We start from the raw sequence: 14646 nt of genomic DNA, 5'->3' as shown, positions 1-14646 counted from the left end.
GGATGGCTAGTAGAAAAGTTGTTGGCCATAATATCTCTTAACACCTCTCATCTGCTTGCAATATGGAACGATATCCTAAGATCTCAACCACTGGGAGTCTTGTTCACTACAAGATAGATCCAAACTTCACAGAATTCTGCAGTTCACATCTAGACAGGATGATGCCTGCAAACTCTGTCTTCACAGATTCTAATAAAGTAAAACTCTCAATTTCACATGGCCTAGAATAGTTTTTCTCATTTGGGGTGTAGGTGGAATTATAGGGGGATCATTACTGACTCATGTCCTTTCTCAGGTTACGGTACAAGCTTTACTGACAACCCACCCTATGCTCAGAACCAAAGCTCCATGGATACCCAGAGTCCTGTCTTCTCAAATGGGAAGAAAGTGGTTTAACTATAGAGAAGAGATGGGCAGAATGAGTTGATGAAAATCATTAAAAGTGTCTAAGGCCTTGGTGTGCCTGCCCTCAGAGCATCCCTGCAGGCAGAGGCTGGCTGTCTAAATCCTTGGCTTCCTTCCAGGCTCTATCTCTGGAGCACATTCTAAATTGGCCCTAGAGGTATTGGATGGCTTGAGGTATGGTCCCACGGGTCCAAACGAGTGAAAAGGTGGTTGGCTCCACCTGGCTTGATCTAAAGTTTTGTGTTCAGGAGGGTACCATCCTGTACACTCTAGGGAAACACACTAATGAGCATTAGATGGGCATTGGAAAGCCCCTCGGCCTCTGTAGAGCCAACAGCCAGGCAGAACTGTAAGGCCACCCATGCCCTAATTGACTCTCATATTGAGAGTCGGTCAAAATGAAATGATGGCCTGGGCCCTCTGCCTTTCAGTAAAAACCACTGCAGTAAGACAACTTCCTCAGGTACATCTTCATTTTGGTAAGGCCCTTCTTTGTGTCCGGGACCTTGGTAGGGCGGGGGGTGGGGGGCGGAGGGCAGGGGAGGGGAGGAAACCAGAAACAACCCCTAGCTCTCCTGATAGAGAAAAGTGTCTGAGGACACACAAGTGTCTCAGCCTCACAAGAGGCTGAGGAAAGTGCCTGTTCGGAAGCCAAATAGACACCCGTGGCTTTCCTTTGCTGGCCTTCAGATGGTGGGGGGGGGGAGGGTTGGGTCTTGTTGAGACGACTGTCCAACTTTGAGGGGCAGTGGGGGTGCAGGTGGGGATGTGGATTTTGGGCAAGAATCCCCTATGTGACTACACTGGCTGGCCCCCCTCCCCCACCCCCTGCCCCGGTGGAAATGAGGCGCTCAAGCTACAGGCAACAACTCCAGGAACAAACATTGATGGGGCAAACATTTGGACATGGCGGTGCAGGGCAGAACTGGCTGCTGAGATTAGCGGCTAAGTTTACTGGCTTTACCAAGTTCTTGTTCCAGTGTCATCCTGACCCCTGGTTCTCATGTAAGGGGCGGGGCCAACTACAAATACCCCGTATGAATCTAGCATCTGCCCCGCCCAGCCAGGGTGAGCTCACAAAGGTCTTGAAGAGCCTATGTGAAGGCAGAGCTGCCTGGTTCTCTGGAGGTGCTCAAGCCGATGGAGGTGAGAGCAGGGGCCCCTTGAGAATAGGGTGGAGAAGGGTCCTTTCTTCTCTTGGTCCCTGTCCTGCCTTTCATTCGAAGCCCTCCAAGCTCCCTCCCCCCCCCGCCCCCACGCAACACTGTCCCTTACAGGATGGCTTGTTTCTAACCACTCAAGGGTCACAGTACTTCCTGCCCTCGGAATTTAGCAGCCCTTCTTAGGCCCGCGCACCCCCTCCAGAACCTTGAAACAAGGTATCTCTGTGCGGTTTTTTTCTCATCTGTTAAATGTGGCGACTTCAATAGACACCCCTATGACACTGTAGAGTGTAAACAAGAATACAGTTCCCTCAGCCACGACCCATAGCTAGTATTCTATAAATGCCTGTTGTCTTTTATTAATCCTTATCTAGAAACCAGCATAACAGTAGGGCAGTATTTGTGTTATGGAGCTGTTGGGAGGATTCTCTGCTTTCTGCCTGTAAAGGTTTTAAGAACTTGGCCAGCAGGTGGTCAGTGTTGAGCTGGACATGGGTTCCTAGCCAGGTCTGCCGGTCTAAACCCAGCCTTCTCCTGGACATCAAGGAACACAGTGGCAGACGTTAAGTGGACCTTAGATGCGTCCCACCTCCATTGCTCTTGGCTTCATGGTGTTGGACTGTTTCAAAGACTGATTTGTACTCCCAACCCTCCTTTCTACTTCAGGCTGTGGCCTCAAAACTATCACTTCAAAGAGACACACTGGCTTGGCAGGATAGACTACCACAACATCCACAGACAAACCTTGGCTCCTTGAGGGAGAGCATTGATTATCCCTGGTGAGCAAAGGGATTAGCCCCAGAGGTGGTTTCTATGTATCTGGTACTAGAATAGACAACCACCACCTCCACTCCTCCCCTCCTTGGAGTCCATGCCAATTTGTGTGTGTGTGTGTGTGTGTGTGTATGGTTTTCTGAGCCTTTTTCTTCTTTGGGGGGGGTGCCTCATATTCATTGAATAAAGTTGAACAGGGACCTAGTCACAAAATATCAGTAGCATCCTGTCCCCCTAGTTATAACATCAGACACTGTCAGATATTCTGAGAGTAAAGAGACATAGCAACACAAGTTGCTACCAGAGCCAGAGCCTGCCTGAATTAAGACTGTGCTGTGGAGAAATGAGCTTTTTATCATTTTCCTCCATGCAAGTTTCATGAGCCTTACATGAGCTTTCTTACATGGTAACTCCTGGGTCTTGGTCATCTTTATATTGACAACTCGGTGGAGGTCTGCAATACACATAAAAGGTGATGAGCCCTTGGTACTAGGTCTCTGGTTTACAACTAATGGCAACTCTGCCAACTAGCTTTGCATGTGATGATGGTATAGCTCTGTCTTAGCCTCTGACCAAGTCATTCCTTTACACTCAAGAACTCTTGCACATGTGCAGTGAGTCCTTGAGGTGGGGACTCTTGGGGTCACTTCCTGGCTCTTTCCCTTCACTGCAGAGTAAGATGGAGTCTCCTAAGACCTTCATGAGAGAGCTGCCCATCACGCCAGGATACTGTGGTAAGTGGCATTTGTAATAGCAGTCCTGGTCTCTGGCTTGTCTTGGAGCAATGTCCTTGTCTGACTGGGCTAGTATAGTACTCCAGCTTTTAAGACACACATTGAAGGCACCCAGTACTGCAAGAAGGTGACAGATAGTTTTGGATTAATTGAGAGAAATCACATAGGCCAGATCTTTCAGGACCTAGCTGGGCATGCCAGAAGCATTTAACACCTGCTGAGTGGCTTGTAGATAAGAACAGACATAGTGATTGTGAATGAGGATAGACAAACAGTGCAGAAGTTGGGGCTTTGTCCTTCCCAAGTTGGGCTTCCCCAAGTCTCCCACAAAGGTGGTTCTTAACTTTTCTTGCTCCTTCCCTGGTCTCTCTCATACAGGAAGACCAAGCGCCTGCCCTATTGATGCTGTAGCCCTTAAATTCTATGTCTAAGAACACTTATCTTTGACAATTGAGAACAGTTGGTCTCCATTCGTACAGGCTCTCTCACTTCAGGCCTCTGAGTCACTGAGAACTGTGAGCATCCCAATAGGTGACGTGCTCAATGGGCCCTTGGTTTTCATACCTAGCTGTTCTCAGAAGGGGCTATGCTTAGAGAATATTCCAAGGTTTACCAGGTTCAGCCTGCCCCACTGGCTTAGAGAATGGGTTTTGGATTCTGACAGTTCAGATTTAGTTCACACTTCCCTGTCCTCTGTCCATTGTGATTGTAAATAACCTTCTTTATGTAAGGAATGGATTCTATGAAATGGCAACTAGCCCCATCAGCTCTTGATTCAAATGGATTTTGTAAGTTTCAGTCTCCAGCTTGTCCCCTCTTCTCTTATTAAGGACATCACTCTTGGCTTTCAGGACAGCTTAAACATGGAATGATCTTACTTTTAGCTCCTTAATTATATTTTTAAGACCATATTTCCTCAGAAGGCCATGCCTGTAGGTATCAGGGATTAAGAAGTTGAATATGTGTATTTGGGGGGTTACAATTTACCAAATCACATGGGATACTCTGGTGATTTAAGGAGGCAGCATATACACATCTGTGTAAGTATCATGGTCGTCATCAAGACTCAGATGTCTTGTGTCATTAGGTATGTGAGTATCATGCATGTGAATACACATACATCACATACATAAAATATGTAGATAAAAGTAGGTCCTGGTAGTAGAGATGCCACTTCACAAAGGGCCCCGAGTTTCTGTGGCACCTCCAAAGCACATTTGATTCCCCAGCAGTTGGGGCAATAGAGCTGTTGCTGTGTCCAAGCACCAGATAAGGGACAGTATGAGGTACTTCTTGTGTCTACAGTTTGAGGGTACAGACCATCATGGGCAGGAAGGCCTGGCAACAAGAGCTCCTGGACTGGACTTTACATTATGATGGACCAAGAGGCAGAGAAAGGTCAGGAAGTGGTCCTTGGCTATAAACCCTAAAGCCCACCTTCAGCCACCCACTTCCTGCAGCCAGACCCCACCTCCACAACCTCTCCAGACCCAACCATGGGACCCAGTTTCAAACATATCAGCCTGTGGAGACACTACATTCAAACCACAATAGATGAGGGATCTTGGTCTTCAGCCCTGTCAAGGTTAGTCGATTAGATTCTTCTAGAATGTGCTTTCTTGCGGAGTACAGAAGTCAAAGCTGCTACATCACCACCAAAGCCAGGCTTTCTTTCTTAAACAACAAAGGTGAAAGCAGTGGTGCTTCAGGACAGAGAGACATTTATTTACGTTGCAGCTTAACACTAAGTTCTTAACCAGTTTCCCTCAGTTGTTCTTTTTCTTTAATGGTTTTATTGTGGCGATGCTGTAGCACTTACAGATTCAGCATCCAGTTTAAATAAATAGTTATGTTTTATTCTTACTAATTGTAATGATTACATGTTATTTCGAGGGAAATGGTGAAAAATTGTCCTGGGGGTGGATCTTGCAGATAATGAATTTACCTTTTTATGTTATACTCTTGCTTTTAATGGGCCTGCAATTTCCCTATGGTCTGGCAAGAAAGATCCCAGATTGCATTTGGGAAATGTCAAGGAAAATAAGCTTTCTCTCTCTCTCTCTCTCAAAAAAAAAAAGATGAATAATTTCAATTACTCCTCAGACTATCATTTGGGCCCATTAAACGCTTTCCCCATTTGCTGTTCAGCCTGACATCGGGGGCTTTGCCATCAAAGTGTATGACTGTCATTCGCCTTTGTTGAAATGGACCTCCCCCCACCCCCAGCTTCAAGGTCATTTTTCTGCAGCCTTGGGAGGGGCGAGCTATGGTGCAAACAACAACACTGACTGTATTAATGGCCTCTGGAAAAATACAGCGTTGGTGGCGGTGGAGGGGAGCCAAGTAGAGGGCTGGGGCGTACAGAGGCAGGCCCTCACTCCCTGTGATTTCCTGTACTCTCCCAGGCTTCATACCATGGCTCAGTTGCCAGGAAAGCTCCAGCGAGGACCGCATGAATCCCTGTGTGAAAGCGTTCCAGGAGAGAACGCAAAGATACAAGGAGGAGCAGCAGGGACTAAACCGCTCTGTGGCCAACATTCGGCCCCTGAAGCCCATCTGTTCGGAGGACACGGTCCTGTGGGTGTTGCATGACTATGCCAAGAAGTACCACCCCCTGACTCTGGGTAAGGCCTCCCCAAATCAGCGAATCAACATCTCTTATCCCTGGTCTTGTGTGAGATCCCAGCAGGCCATTGTGCAGCTGGAAAGAGCGCCTAGTGCTTGTGTGGAGGGGAAGGGACCTGTGTGGATCAGAAGGGACCTGTATGGAGCAGAAGGGACTCATGGGGCAGTTGGGAGAGGCTGGCAGCGCCCTCAAAGCCCTTTCAACACCAGCTTATGGACTTGTGGATTTCGTTTTTGGGAGTTTTCTCTGAGCTGGCTGTCCTTGCTATCTAAGCAGACACGATAGCCCTGTGAGGATGACACAGTCATTCTCCAGTAGAGGCCCCCAGAGGTGTCCTCAAGGGGTCACAGCAAGGATGCTGACAATCTGTTCTAGATTTGAATCCAGCTGCCATAGATACTAATTCTGCAAGCAGGGGTTTCACATAGAGTGATGATGCCGTGAGAGTTTAATGCAATTTTAAGCTGGATTGTTTTTATATCTAAAGGGGAGGGTAATGGAGGGCTGGGGAAAGGTTCAGGCTGTAGAATGCTCACTGAACAAGCCTGAGGACATGTTTGACCCCCCCCCCCCCAGAGCTGATCTAAATAAGCCCGGTACGGGGACACATGACTGTCATCATTGCATAGGTGGGTCTCAGGGGCTTGCTGGCCAACTAGCATAGCCAAATTGATCTCCAGAGTCATTGAGGTATCCAGCCTCAAAAAATAAGGCAAATAAAGAAGACATTCAGTATGAACCAACTTTGGCCTCCACAAGTACAAGGATGTACACTGGCGCAGACACACACACACACACACACACATACACACACATACACATATACACACACATACACACACATACACACACATATACACATACACACACATACACACACATACACACACATACACACACACACATACACACACATACACACACATATACACACATACACACATACACACACATATACATACACACACACAAACACACACACACATACACACATACACACACACATACACACATACACACACATACACACACATACACACACACACACATACACATACATACACACATACACACACATACACATACACATATACACACATACACATACATACACATACACACACATACACACAAACACATATATACACACACATATACAAACATACACAAATACACACACATACACACACACACACACACACACACAGAGGCAATACTGACTTGTTTAGGTATTTATCCAGAACATTTAATAATTTATATATGCAGAGCAGATGGATTAGCAGTTCCCTAGGGTGCCAGACAGCTTTGATCTGGAACTCTGGTTGTGTCACTTGGTTCTTCCAGCACCTTAAGGAGGCAGTGAAGCTAGCCAAGGCCACCCTGCCAATCATTGTCACCACCAGGACCTGATGGCAGCTTCTGGTGCTGATTCTGATGTGCTTTCTTCACCTGGAGACTCTGCTGGATTTAGGATCCGAGAGCTGGTGTGTCCTGGACCTATTCTAACTGCTTCCTGACTATGTCTCAGGACTTGCCACAGAAGTAACAAGTGGAGCTAACAGTAGTGTCTGCTTCCAAGGCTGCTGCTGAGGGAAGGAAAGAAGATATCAGGAAAGAAGCTGGCACACAGTGGGGCCCTAGGTGTGACTGGCACACAGTGGGGCCCTAGGTGCAGCTGGCACTCAGTGGGACCCTAGGTGTGACTGGCACTCAGTGGGGCCCTAGGTGCGACTGGCACTCAGTGGGGCCCTAGGTGTGACTGGCACACAGTGGGACCCTAGGTCGGGCCTAGAGAGTCCTGGGATAACTGTTCTTAAGCCAGGGAGCTTGGGAGCTCTTTCCACTGTGCTTCTCTGAAACTCTAAGGACCCTTGCTGTCTCCTTACAGAATGCAAAAATGAGAAGAAACCGCTGCACGAGCCCCCTATCCCTGGCTGGGCAGGCTTCCTGCCCAGAGCCAGGGTCACTGAATTTGGCTATGCCACAAGGTATACCATCATGGCCAAAAAGTGCTACGAGGACTTTCTGAATTTGGTGGAGGAAGCCAAGAGGGCTCAACGGAAGCCGTATGAGCCGTAAGTGTAGCTTACATCACTCATAAACTGCAGGATCTGGGGAGCAGAACCAGGTGTGGGGGGTGGGGTGGGGTCAGCAGGGCACTCCTATAGACAGCCCTGCTCTGAACACATCCTCCAGCTGTGCCTTGGAAGGGCTGGGAGCAGCCAGACAAAGTTCTCAGCACAAGGAGATTTATTTGCCCCAGAGGAACAAAGGGCAGAGAATAAGAGACAAAGATAGCAGATTAGGGGAGGGAGGACCTAACAAGGGAGAGGGAGAAAGGCCATTTGCTTAGGGGAGGGAAGGGATGGATCGAGGACTCCCACTGGATAGAGAGGAGGCAGATGTGGAGCACAGGCAAAAAGTGATTTATAAAGGTACAAGGGGAAACTCCGAGTTAGGATCAGATGTTTAATTTTGGCTGGACAGGTTAATTTGGGCAGCCATAAGGGGCTTTCAATTGCTGGACTTCAATTCTTTGATAGCTGAACCTTGATAGTCAGGCTTGGGAGGAGGAAGTGGCCAAATAAGGGAATACACCTTGGTGGCTAGCTTCAGAAATGTGATCTAATGGTTTTTAGCAAGGCAGAGAGAATAGAGGATATGAGCAATGCCTGTCATGCTCCAGCATGAGTCCCTTCAGAACTGCCTGTCTCAGCATTGGCCTAAGACTTAGATACTAAGGGAAGCCAAGCGTGGTAGTGCATGCCTGAAGTTCCAGCAGTCCGGAGGCAGAGGCAGGCAGATCCCTGTTACTTAGTCTACATACATAATGAGTTTCAGGACAGCCAAGGCTACATAGGCAGATCCAGTCTCAAAAAAAAAAAAAAAAAATCAAACAACAAAAAATGGGGGTGATTGGTTATAACATCTGTCAGCACATTGATTGCTGGGATTGATTCGGGGATCTGGCTGGCTGGGTGGTGTCCCCTTCCCCAGTCCCAGTTTACCATCTATGAAACAGGGATGGTATTTCCAAATTTTAGGTGGCTTATAAAGATTAGGACAAATGCACCGCACTTGCTGACGACCTGCACGCTATACTTCATATTAGAGGGAGTGATGCCATGCTTTCTGTTTATTTTAGAACATACGATGTGAGGGCTGCCCAGCCTCTTAACCGTTCTTCAGACATCTTGCAGCTTCAAGGTCTCCCACGCTTATACCCAGAATCCTCTGGGCCAGGTAAGCAAGGGATCTGGTGTTTCCTTCTGACCCCTTTGCTCAGCTGGGTCACCTGTGTGCAGCTCATATGGAGTCTTTCTCTTCCAGATCAAACACTTCCAAGTGAGGACCCTCAAGCTCCCAGGCCCTGTGGCTGTGCTCAGTGGTCCAGTCTGTCATGCAGCAGGAATGTGTATGGGGATCCACCATCCTTGGCAAAGAAATTTGCCTAGAACTAGAGTCCTGCATCCTCCCTAGGAGATGTAAGCCTCAAGGGAGCTCGGACACCTGTTGTGCTTGCATCAAAACCAGCCCCCTCACCCTCTTTGGGCAACGAGGAGATTTAATAAGAATTCCTTAACTGTTGCCCCCAGTAACTAGCACTGTCTTCCAAGACAGTCTGTAAATTCAGAGGTTGCATCTCAGCATACTAAGCTTGTTTGTTGTTTTCGTTTGTTTGTTTTTGCCCTTTTGATCATACTCTGTGATCCTGAAAGGGAAATCAAAGCCAGACTGCTGGGAGCAAAAGAGACCTCAGGTGGCCAGAACAGACTCTCTGGAGGCAGCTTCCGTGAGGCAGCTTGTTTAATGGGGGTTAGGGAGGCACAAAGGCTATTTAAACCTTTGGGGAGTGGGTAAATGTTATCGGGCGACTATACTGCTGTAGAAAATATTTAATCTCAATCCAGGGCTTCTACCCTGCCTTTAATTATTCAATTCCCAGATAAAAGACACATAATCTTTATATTTATAATAAGCCTTAATCAGTACTAGAGTTGGGAAGATATATACCCTCTATGCTATTTCCCCATCAATAATCCCAAGTTGTAATTTGCCATGTTCCATCCGAGGAGCTCTTAACTCCAGTTGGCCAGCCCTTGTGGCCATGTTCTTATGTGGCTTCCTTCCTCCTGTCCACTCCTCTCTCCTCGTCCATTTCCTCAGAGCCTAAGCCCAGGAACTGAAACCCTGCCTCTCTGTCTTCTGCCCAGCTCTAGGCTGTTGGCATCTTTATTCACCAATCAGGGATAACTTGGGGGACAAGATTACATAGCATCATTTGTGTACGTACATCCCTGGGGGCAACCAGGACTTGGGGGCCAGTATTTAGCATTACAGTGCAAGCCAAAGACAGCACATGCTTGACTGGGGCCAGGAGGAATTCCAGGGGGCTGCTGGACATGACCTTATAAGGTGAGAGGAAGTTTAACTTGGCTATGTGACCTCCTCCGGTGGACAAAGGTGGGAATGCAGGCCTGGGGCAGTGGGGGAGCTATCCTACTTCTGCAGATCTCAGGATGAGATTTCTGGGGTTTGGACACATCACAGCCCCTCTCTTGCTCTGGACCTGCTCCTCATGGCTCCCCAGCCCCACAGGGGTGGGAAATGGGAGTTCCAATGTGTTGACCTAGTAAAGGGTTCACCCAGGCTGTCTCTTCCTAACACCAGGGAAACCTGTATAGCTGGGCCAGGCTCTTCTTCCAATCTCTCTGACTAGTCTAACCCTGTCAGCCATCATGGGTCCTGGTGTGGCCTGCCTCCAACCCTATTGAAACCCTGTTTTACTAGAATCCAAGTCCTTCAGGAGACTCCAGTCGGCAGACACCAGCTATGCGAGATTACCCGGGCTGTTTAAACACAATATCCAGCTGGGTGGCATCACCACATAGAAAGGTTGAGTAGGTTTCAGTTGCTGGGACCAAATACCTAAGATGGAACTCAAGGGAGGAGGGGTTTACTGTGGCTCACGGTTTGAAGGTTAAAAATCCATCATGGTGGAGAAAGCTTGGCAGTCAGGAGCATGAGATGGCCAGACACATTGCATTTTCAGTCAGAAAACCTCAGGGCCCTCCCTGAAGTGACACGCTTCCTCCAGTGAGGCTCCACTGCTTAACTGGGCCTCACCACTTCACAATAACACCACAGGGAAGGACAGTGTCCAAGCATAGGAGCCTGTGGGGACATTTCACATTCAAACCATGTGTCCTTCCTCCCGTCATGCGGCATTCTTCCTGTGTGCTGTCACACTACCTCTCAGGGACACTGCTCACATTGGCATGGGAGTTCACTGTGCTCCAACCTGATGGCATCCTAACTAGTCCACAGAGACCCCATTTCCAAGTCAATTGTATTCTGAGGTCGTGGTTTTTAAGGGGTACGGTTCAGTCTGTAAGATTGGCTTCCTGCCTCTTCCCTCTGACTAGTGGCTCTCTGATTCCGTGTGGCAGCTGTCAGAACCAAAAGGAATCAGAGGGAGATTGGAGTGGGAGAGTCTGGCTGTGGGCAGTAAAACATTCAGAGACTCGCAGAGCCTGAAGAGATGGCCTTTTCTGGGAGTTCCTCACGAAGCAAGGCCATCCTTGCAGCAGCACAGAGCATAGTTGAGTTCTCTGAAGAAAAAAAAAAGCACACAGGGTTTGTGGGATGAATATGAATTGGTTTAAAGATATTTTCAGGGCCAGAAAGATGGCTCAGTAGTGAAGACTCCTACCATCAAGCCCAATGACTTAAATTCAATCCCTGGGGCCCGTATGAAGGAAGGAGAGAACCAATTCCCATAAGTTGTTGTGAGTGGCTAAATACATAAGAAAAAATTTTAAAAACAGTATATTAGGGTTTTTGTTTAAAGAGAAAGAAAGCCATGTCTCAGAGGAATGAAACTGCTGTCGTTTTCAAAGGGCAGACACAGCCACGCCTCAAGATCCGTCAGAGGGACCAGGAAGTGTGTTCCTCAGCTGCTCCCAAGCTGTAGCTGTGTGGCTTGGGTTGCTCTGCTTCTCCCTCAGGCTCCCCTAGAGGAGAGGCTTGAGAAGTGTGTTTGCTCGACCTCTCTCGTGATCTACAGTTTGCAGGTAGCTGCATCGGACTACTGGGGACATGTGCTGGGAAATGCAGGAGATGACACACAAGCTTATTTGTCACTTGCTCTCCCAGGAGTCAAAGCCCGGGTCAATATTTTATTTCTTGATTAATTCATTTTGCAGCAACTTTAAAAAAAAAAACAACTTAACCCATCTAAGAACCCCTTGCTCCTGCTGGAAAAGCAAGCCAGAGGGAGAGGTTAGAGGCAGTCCAACCCTGAGCAGCCTGTGCCTTTCCAGGTCCCCATCACTAAGGTCAGGGCTGCGATCCCTTTTGTCTCCTCAGCTCTGCTTTGCCATTCTTTTCCTTGATTTTTATCCATTCTGTTTCCCTCTAGCCTATAATTTCCAAGAGCTCCTATCGGCCAGGAGGGGTGTATCTAGGTGATTTTTTGCCTTGCAGCAAATTATCATTATTAGCACATGCTGTATTCACAATGAGCTCACTCATGCCACTAAAAACAATTCTATTACCTGAGGAGGAGGAGGAGGAGGAAGAGGAGGGGGAGGAAGAGGAGGAAGGGAGAAGAGGAGGAAGAGGAAGAAGAGGAGAGAAGAGGAGAAGGTGAAGGAGAAAGACAAAGGAAGAGGAGGAGAAGGGGAGGAAAGGGGAGGAGAGAAGAGGAGGAGGGGAGGAGGTAGAGAAGAAGAAGAGGAAGGGATAATTTCTTGGGCCAACTGGGCCTCTTGCCAAGATAGCTTGGTCTCTGTAGCAATGAAAGCCCTCTTTTTAGGGTCACCTTTACTTTCTGTACAAACTTGTTAGTCTCCCTTCAGGCTACAGGAGAGGGGACACAAGCACTCCCTGTCCCTGCCACAGGTTCCACAATATGACCAGCTGCTCATAAAGAGGATCCCAGTCACAGCTTTGACTTTGCTTGAGCACAGCTGTGTGCAGTCTAGGCAGCAGATCTCCAGAGTTCAAACCTCAGCTTTTTATTTCTGCGTGTGTGACCGTGGGCACAGTCCCTGATCTCTCTGAGAGCCACATTCCTCACTGGTGAAATGAAGATTACTAAAGAGCCCAGTAGCATCTTCATGACTTTAAGAGAGCAGGCAGTGTAGGCTTAGATTTTCAAAATCTACTTTAATAAAGGTTCTTAAATGCTTTAGCCTTCCTTCTAGCCCATTACCCACCTGAAGTAGTGGGAAGGATAGGTTAATAGGGCAAAGAGGGATGTGGACCTATTTAGAATAGTTCTTTTGGATGATTCCAATCCTCATTGCCATGATATCAGCAGTTCAGTTCACATGATTCAGGAGCTTGGTCCACTCACAAACACTACTCACGAATCAACAACAGTTTGACTCAAAAGAAACTGCCAATCTCCCTGAGTCTGCAGAACCAGCAAGAAGCCACCAGAATATCATGAGTTCTTTGTTGAATTTCTTTCTACAAAGTCATGACAAATGATCAGTGGAGAAGGTAAGGCAAACTAATATACCAGCTTCATCAGCGAAGCCCAATGAAGATCAACAAAGAGTGGCAAGGTGAACCAATGCCACACAGCATCAGCCACTGCCTGTTGGGTTATACTTAGACCCTTTCGAAACATCACATGTTCTCTCAAGTGTTTGCTCTAGCAAAACATTACATATCCTTTTCCAGGCAGCTTCCAGAAAAACACCACAAGTCTATTCTCAGCAAAACATCCTCTCATGAGACAGCTTCCCAAAAAACATCACACTACACAATTGAGTCTCCAAACCAGAAATTTCCACTTCAAGGCAGGTGTGGGACCATGGCATGGCTGCAGCTCAGTGTAGAGTGCCTGCCTAAGGTGGGGAAGGTCCTAGGTTCCAGCCACAGCCCTGCTCTGTTATGCTTTTCCTGCTCTGTTATACCTCCTCTCTATTAGTTATGCTTTTCCTGTTGCTGCTGTCTACCCAGGAAGAAGAAACTTTGTCTTTCACTATGTCATGGTCAGGAAGACATTGGCTGCAGGAACAGAGGCAGCTGGTGATGTCACTGCCAGTTGGAGAGCAGAAAGAACATTGTTGTTCAGCTAATTCTCTTTTTTATTCAAGATGCCAGCCCATGAAACGATGCTGCCCATGGGCAGATTTGTCTTCTATCCATTAGCCATGTCTGGTTACCCCTTACAGAAGTGCCTGGAGATAGGTCTCCTAGGTGAGTCTAGATACTGTCAAGTTAACAAGATAAAGGATTACATCTTTAAAACAGGAGATGCAAATGATGAAATTAACAATGTAGAAAGTCCCATGGACAATAAGTGGCACGGCCAGAAGGAAGGACCATGTGCTAATCCCTCATGCTACTTCCTGGGCTGTGGATCTCCTCCTCAGCCACGGTCACAGTGGGCAACTTCTGCACAGCTGTGGGCTCCCCCTACCTCACCCTGGGAAGGTAAGAGGTAAGAAGGCGAGGCAGGATGTGAGAGTGGGTGGAGCCAGCTTGAGGGTTAGGAGCCACTGCTGACTTCAGGAGTCCTCTGGCCTTGTAATGCCTCATTCCTGTTGGATGGTCTCCATGAGAAAACACCTGCTTCAAGTCCCTGTGTCTGTCATAACAACGATCACCCTACCTTCATGTACAGTTGTTGTGGAAGATTCAGTGAAACAATGGTCTTAGCATCTACTACACAGTTTGCAGCTGTTAAGTTCATATGTACAGGCCATTGCTAAAAGCATCAGGCCAAACAGGAAGAGGCTGAACTGAACTGTTCCAGTAAGAAGGGAGACACATTTTTTACCGGGTGCCTTTTCCACTTGCCTAGATCCCCCAATTTTTGTGTGTTTTAAAGTAATCATTGACAGACTGGCTAAGTGTTTCCGATGGTTTCCTAATTCTTCAGACATTGGTTGTATTTGCAGCATTGTGAAATTCAGTTGGTTGGGGC

At 47.6% G+C, this 14646-nt stretch overlaps 1 protein-coding gene across 3 annotated transcripts; it reads left to right on the top strand.

Moving 5' to 3' along the window:
• The first annotated feature begins 1456 nt into the window (after positions 1-1456).
• Positions 1457-9355, top strand: CUNH10orf82 (chromosome unknown C10orf82 homolog). 3 transcript variants are annotated; one of them, XM_031385028.1, is made up of 7 exons: positions 1463-1551; positions 2235-2347; positions 3016-3076; positions 5482-5700; positions 7591-7777; positions 8848-8945; positions 9033-9355. In XM_031385028.1, exons 3-7 carry the CDS (start codon positions 3022-3024, stop codon positions 9155-9157), a joined length of 684 nt encoding a protein of 227 aa, XP_031240888.1. In that variant the 5' UTR covers positions 1463-1551; positions 2235-2347; positions 3016-3021; the 3' UTR covers positions 9158-9355. The 3 variants fall into 3 exon arrangements, with proteins under 3 accessions (XP_031240887.1, XP_031240888.1, XP_031240889.1); XM_031385027.1 differs by lacking the exon at positions 2235-2347 and having other exon boundaries at positions 1457-1551; XM_031385029.1 differs by lacking the exons at positions 1463-1551; positions 2235-2347 and adding an exon at positions 1656-1784.
• The last annotated feature ends 5291 nt before the right edge of the window (positions 9356-14646 follow it).

This window comes from Mastomys coucha, unplaced genomic scaffold (genome assembly GCF_008632895.1).
Source record: "Mastomys coucha isolate ucsf_1 unplaced genomic scaffold, UCSF_Mcou_1 pScaffold21, whole genome shotgun sequence".
Lineage (NCBI taxonomy): Eukaryota > Metazoa > Chordata > Mammalia > Rodentia > Muridae > Mastomys > Mastomys coucha.
Note: the sequence above shows the minus strand (reverse complement) of the source record. Positions and strands in the feature narration are given on the sequence as shown.

Coding starts and splice junctions, on each gene's coding strand:
- CUNH10orf82 (XM_031385027.1), top strand. Junction 3,077..5,481: donor CATCACGCCAGGATACTGTG/GTAAGTGGCATT, acceptor GTACTCTCCCAG/GCTTCATACCATGGCTCAGT. Junction 5,701..7,590: donor GTACCACCCCCTGACTCTGG/GTAAGGCCTCCC, acceptor GTCTCCTTACAG/AATGCAAAAATGAGAAGAAA.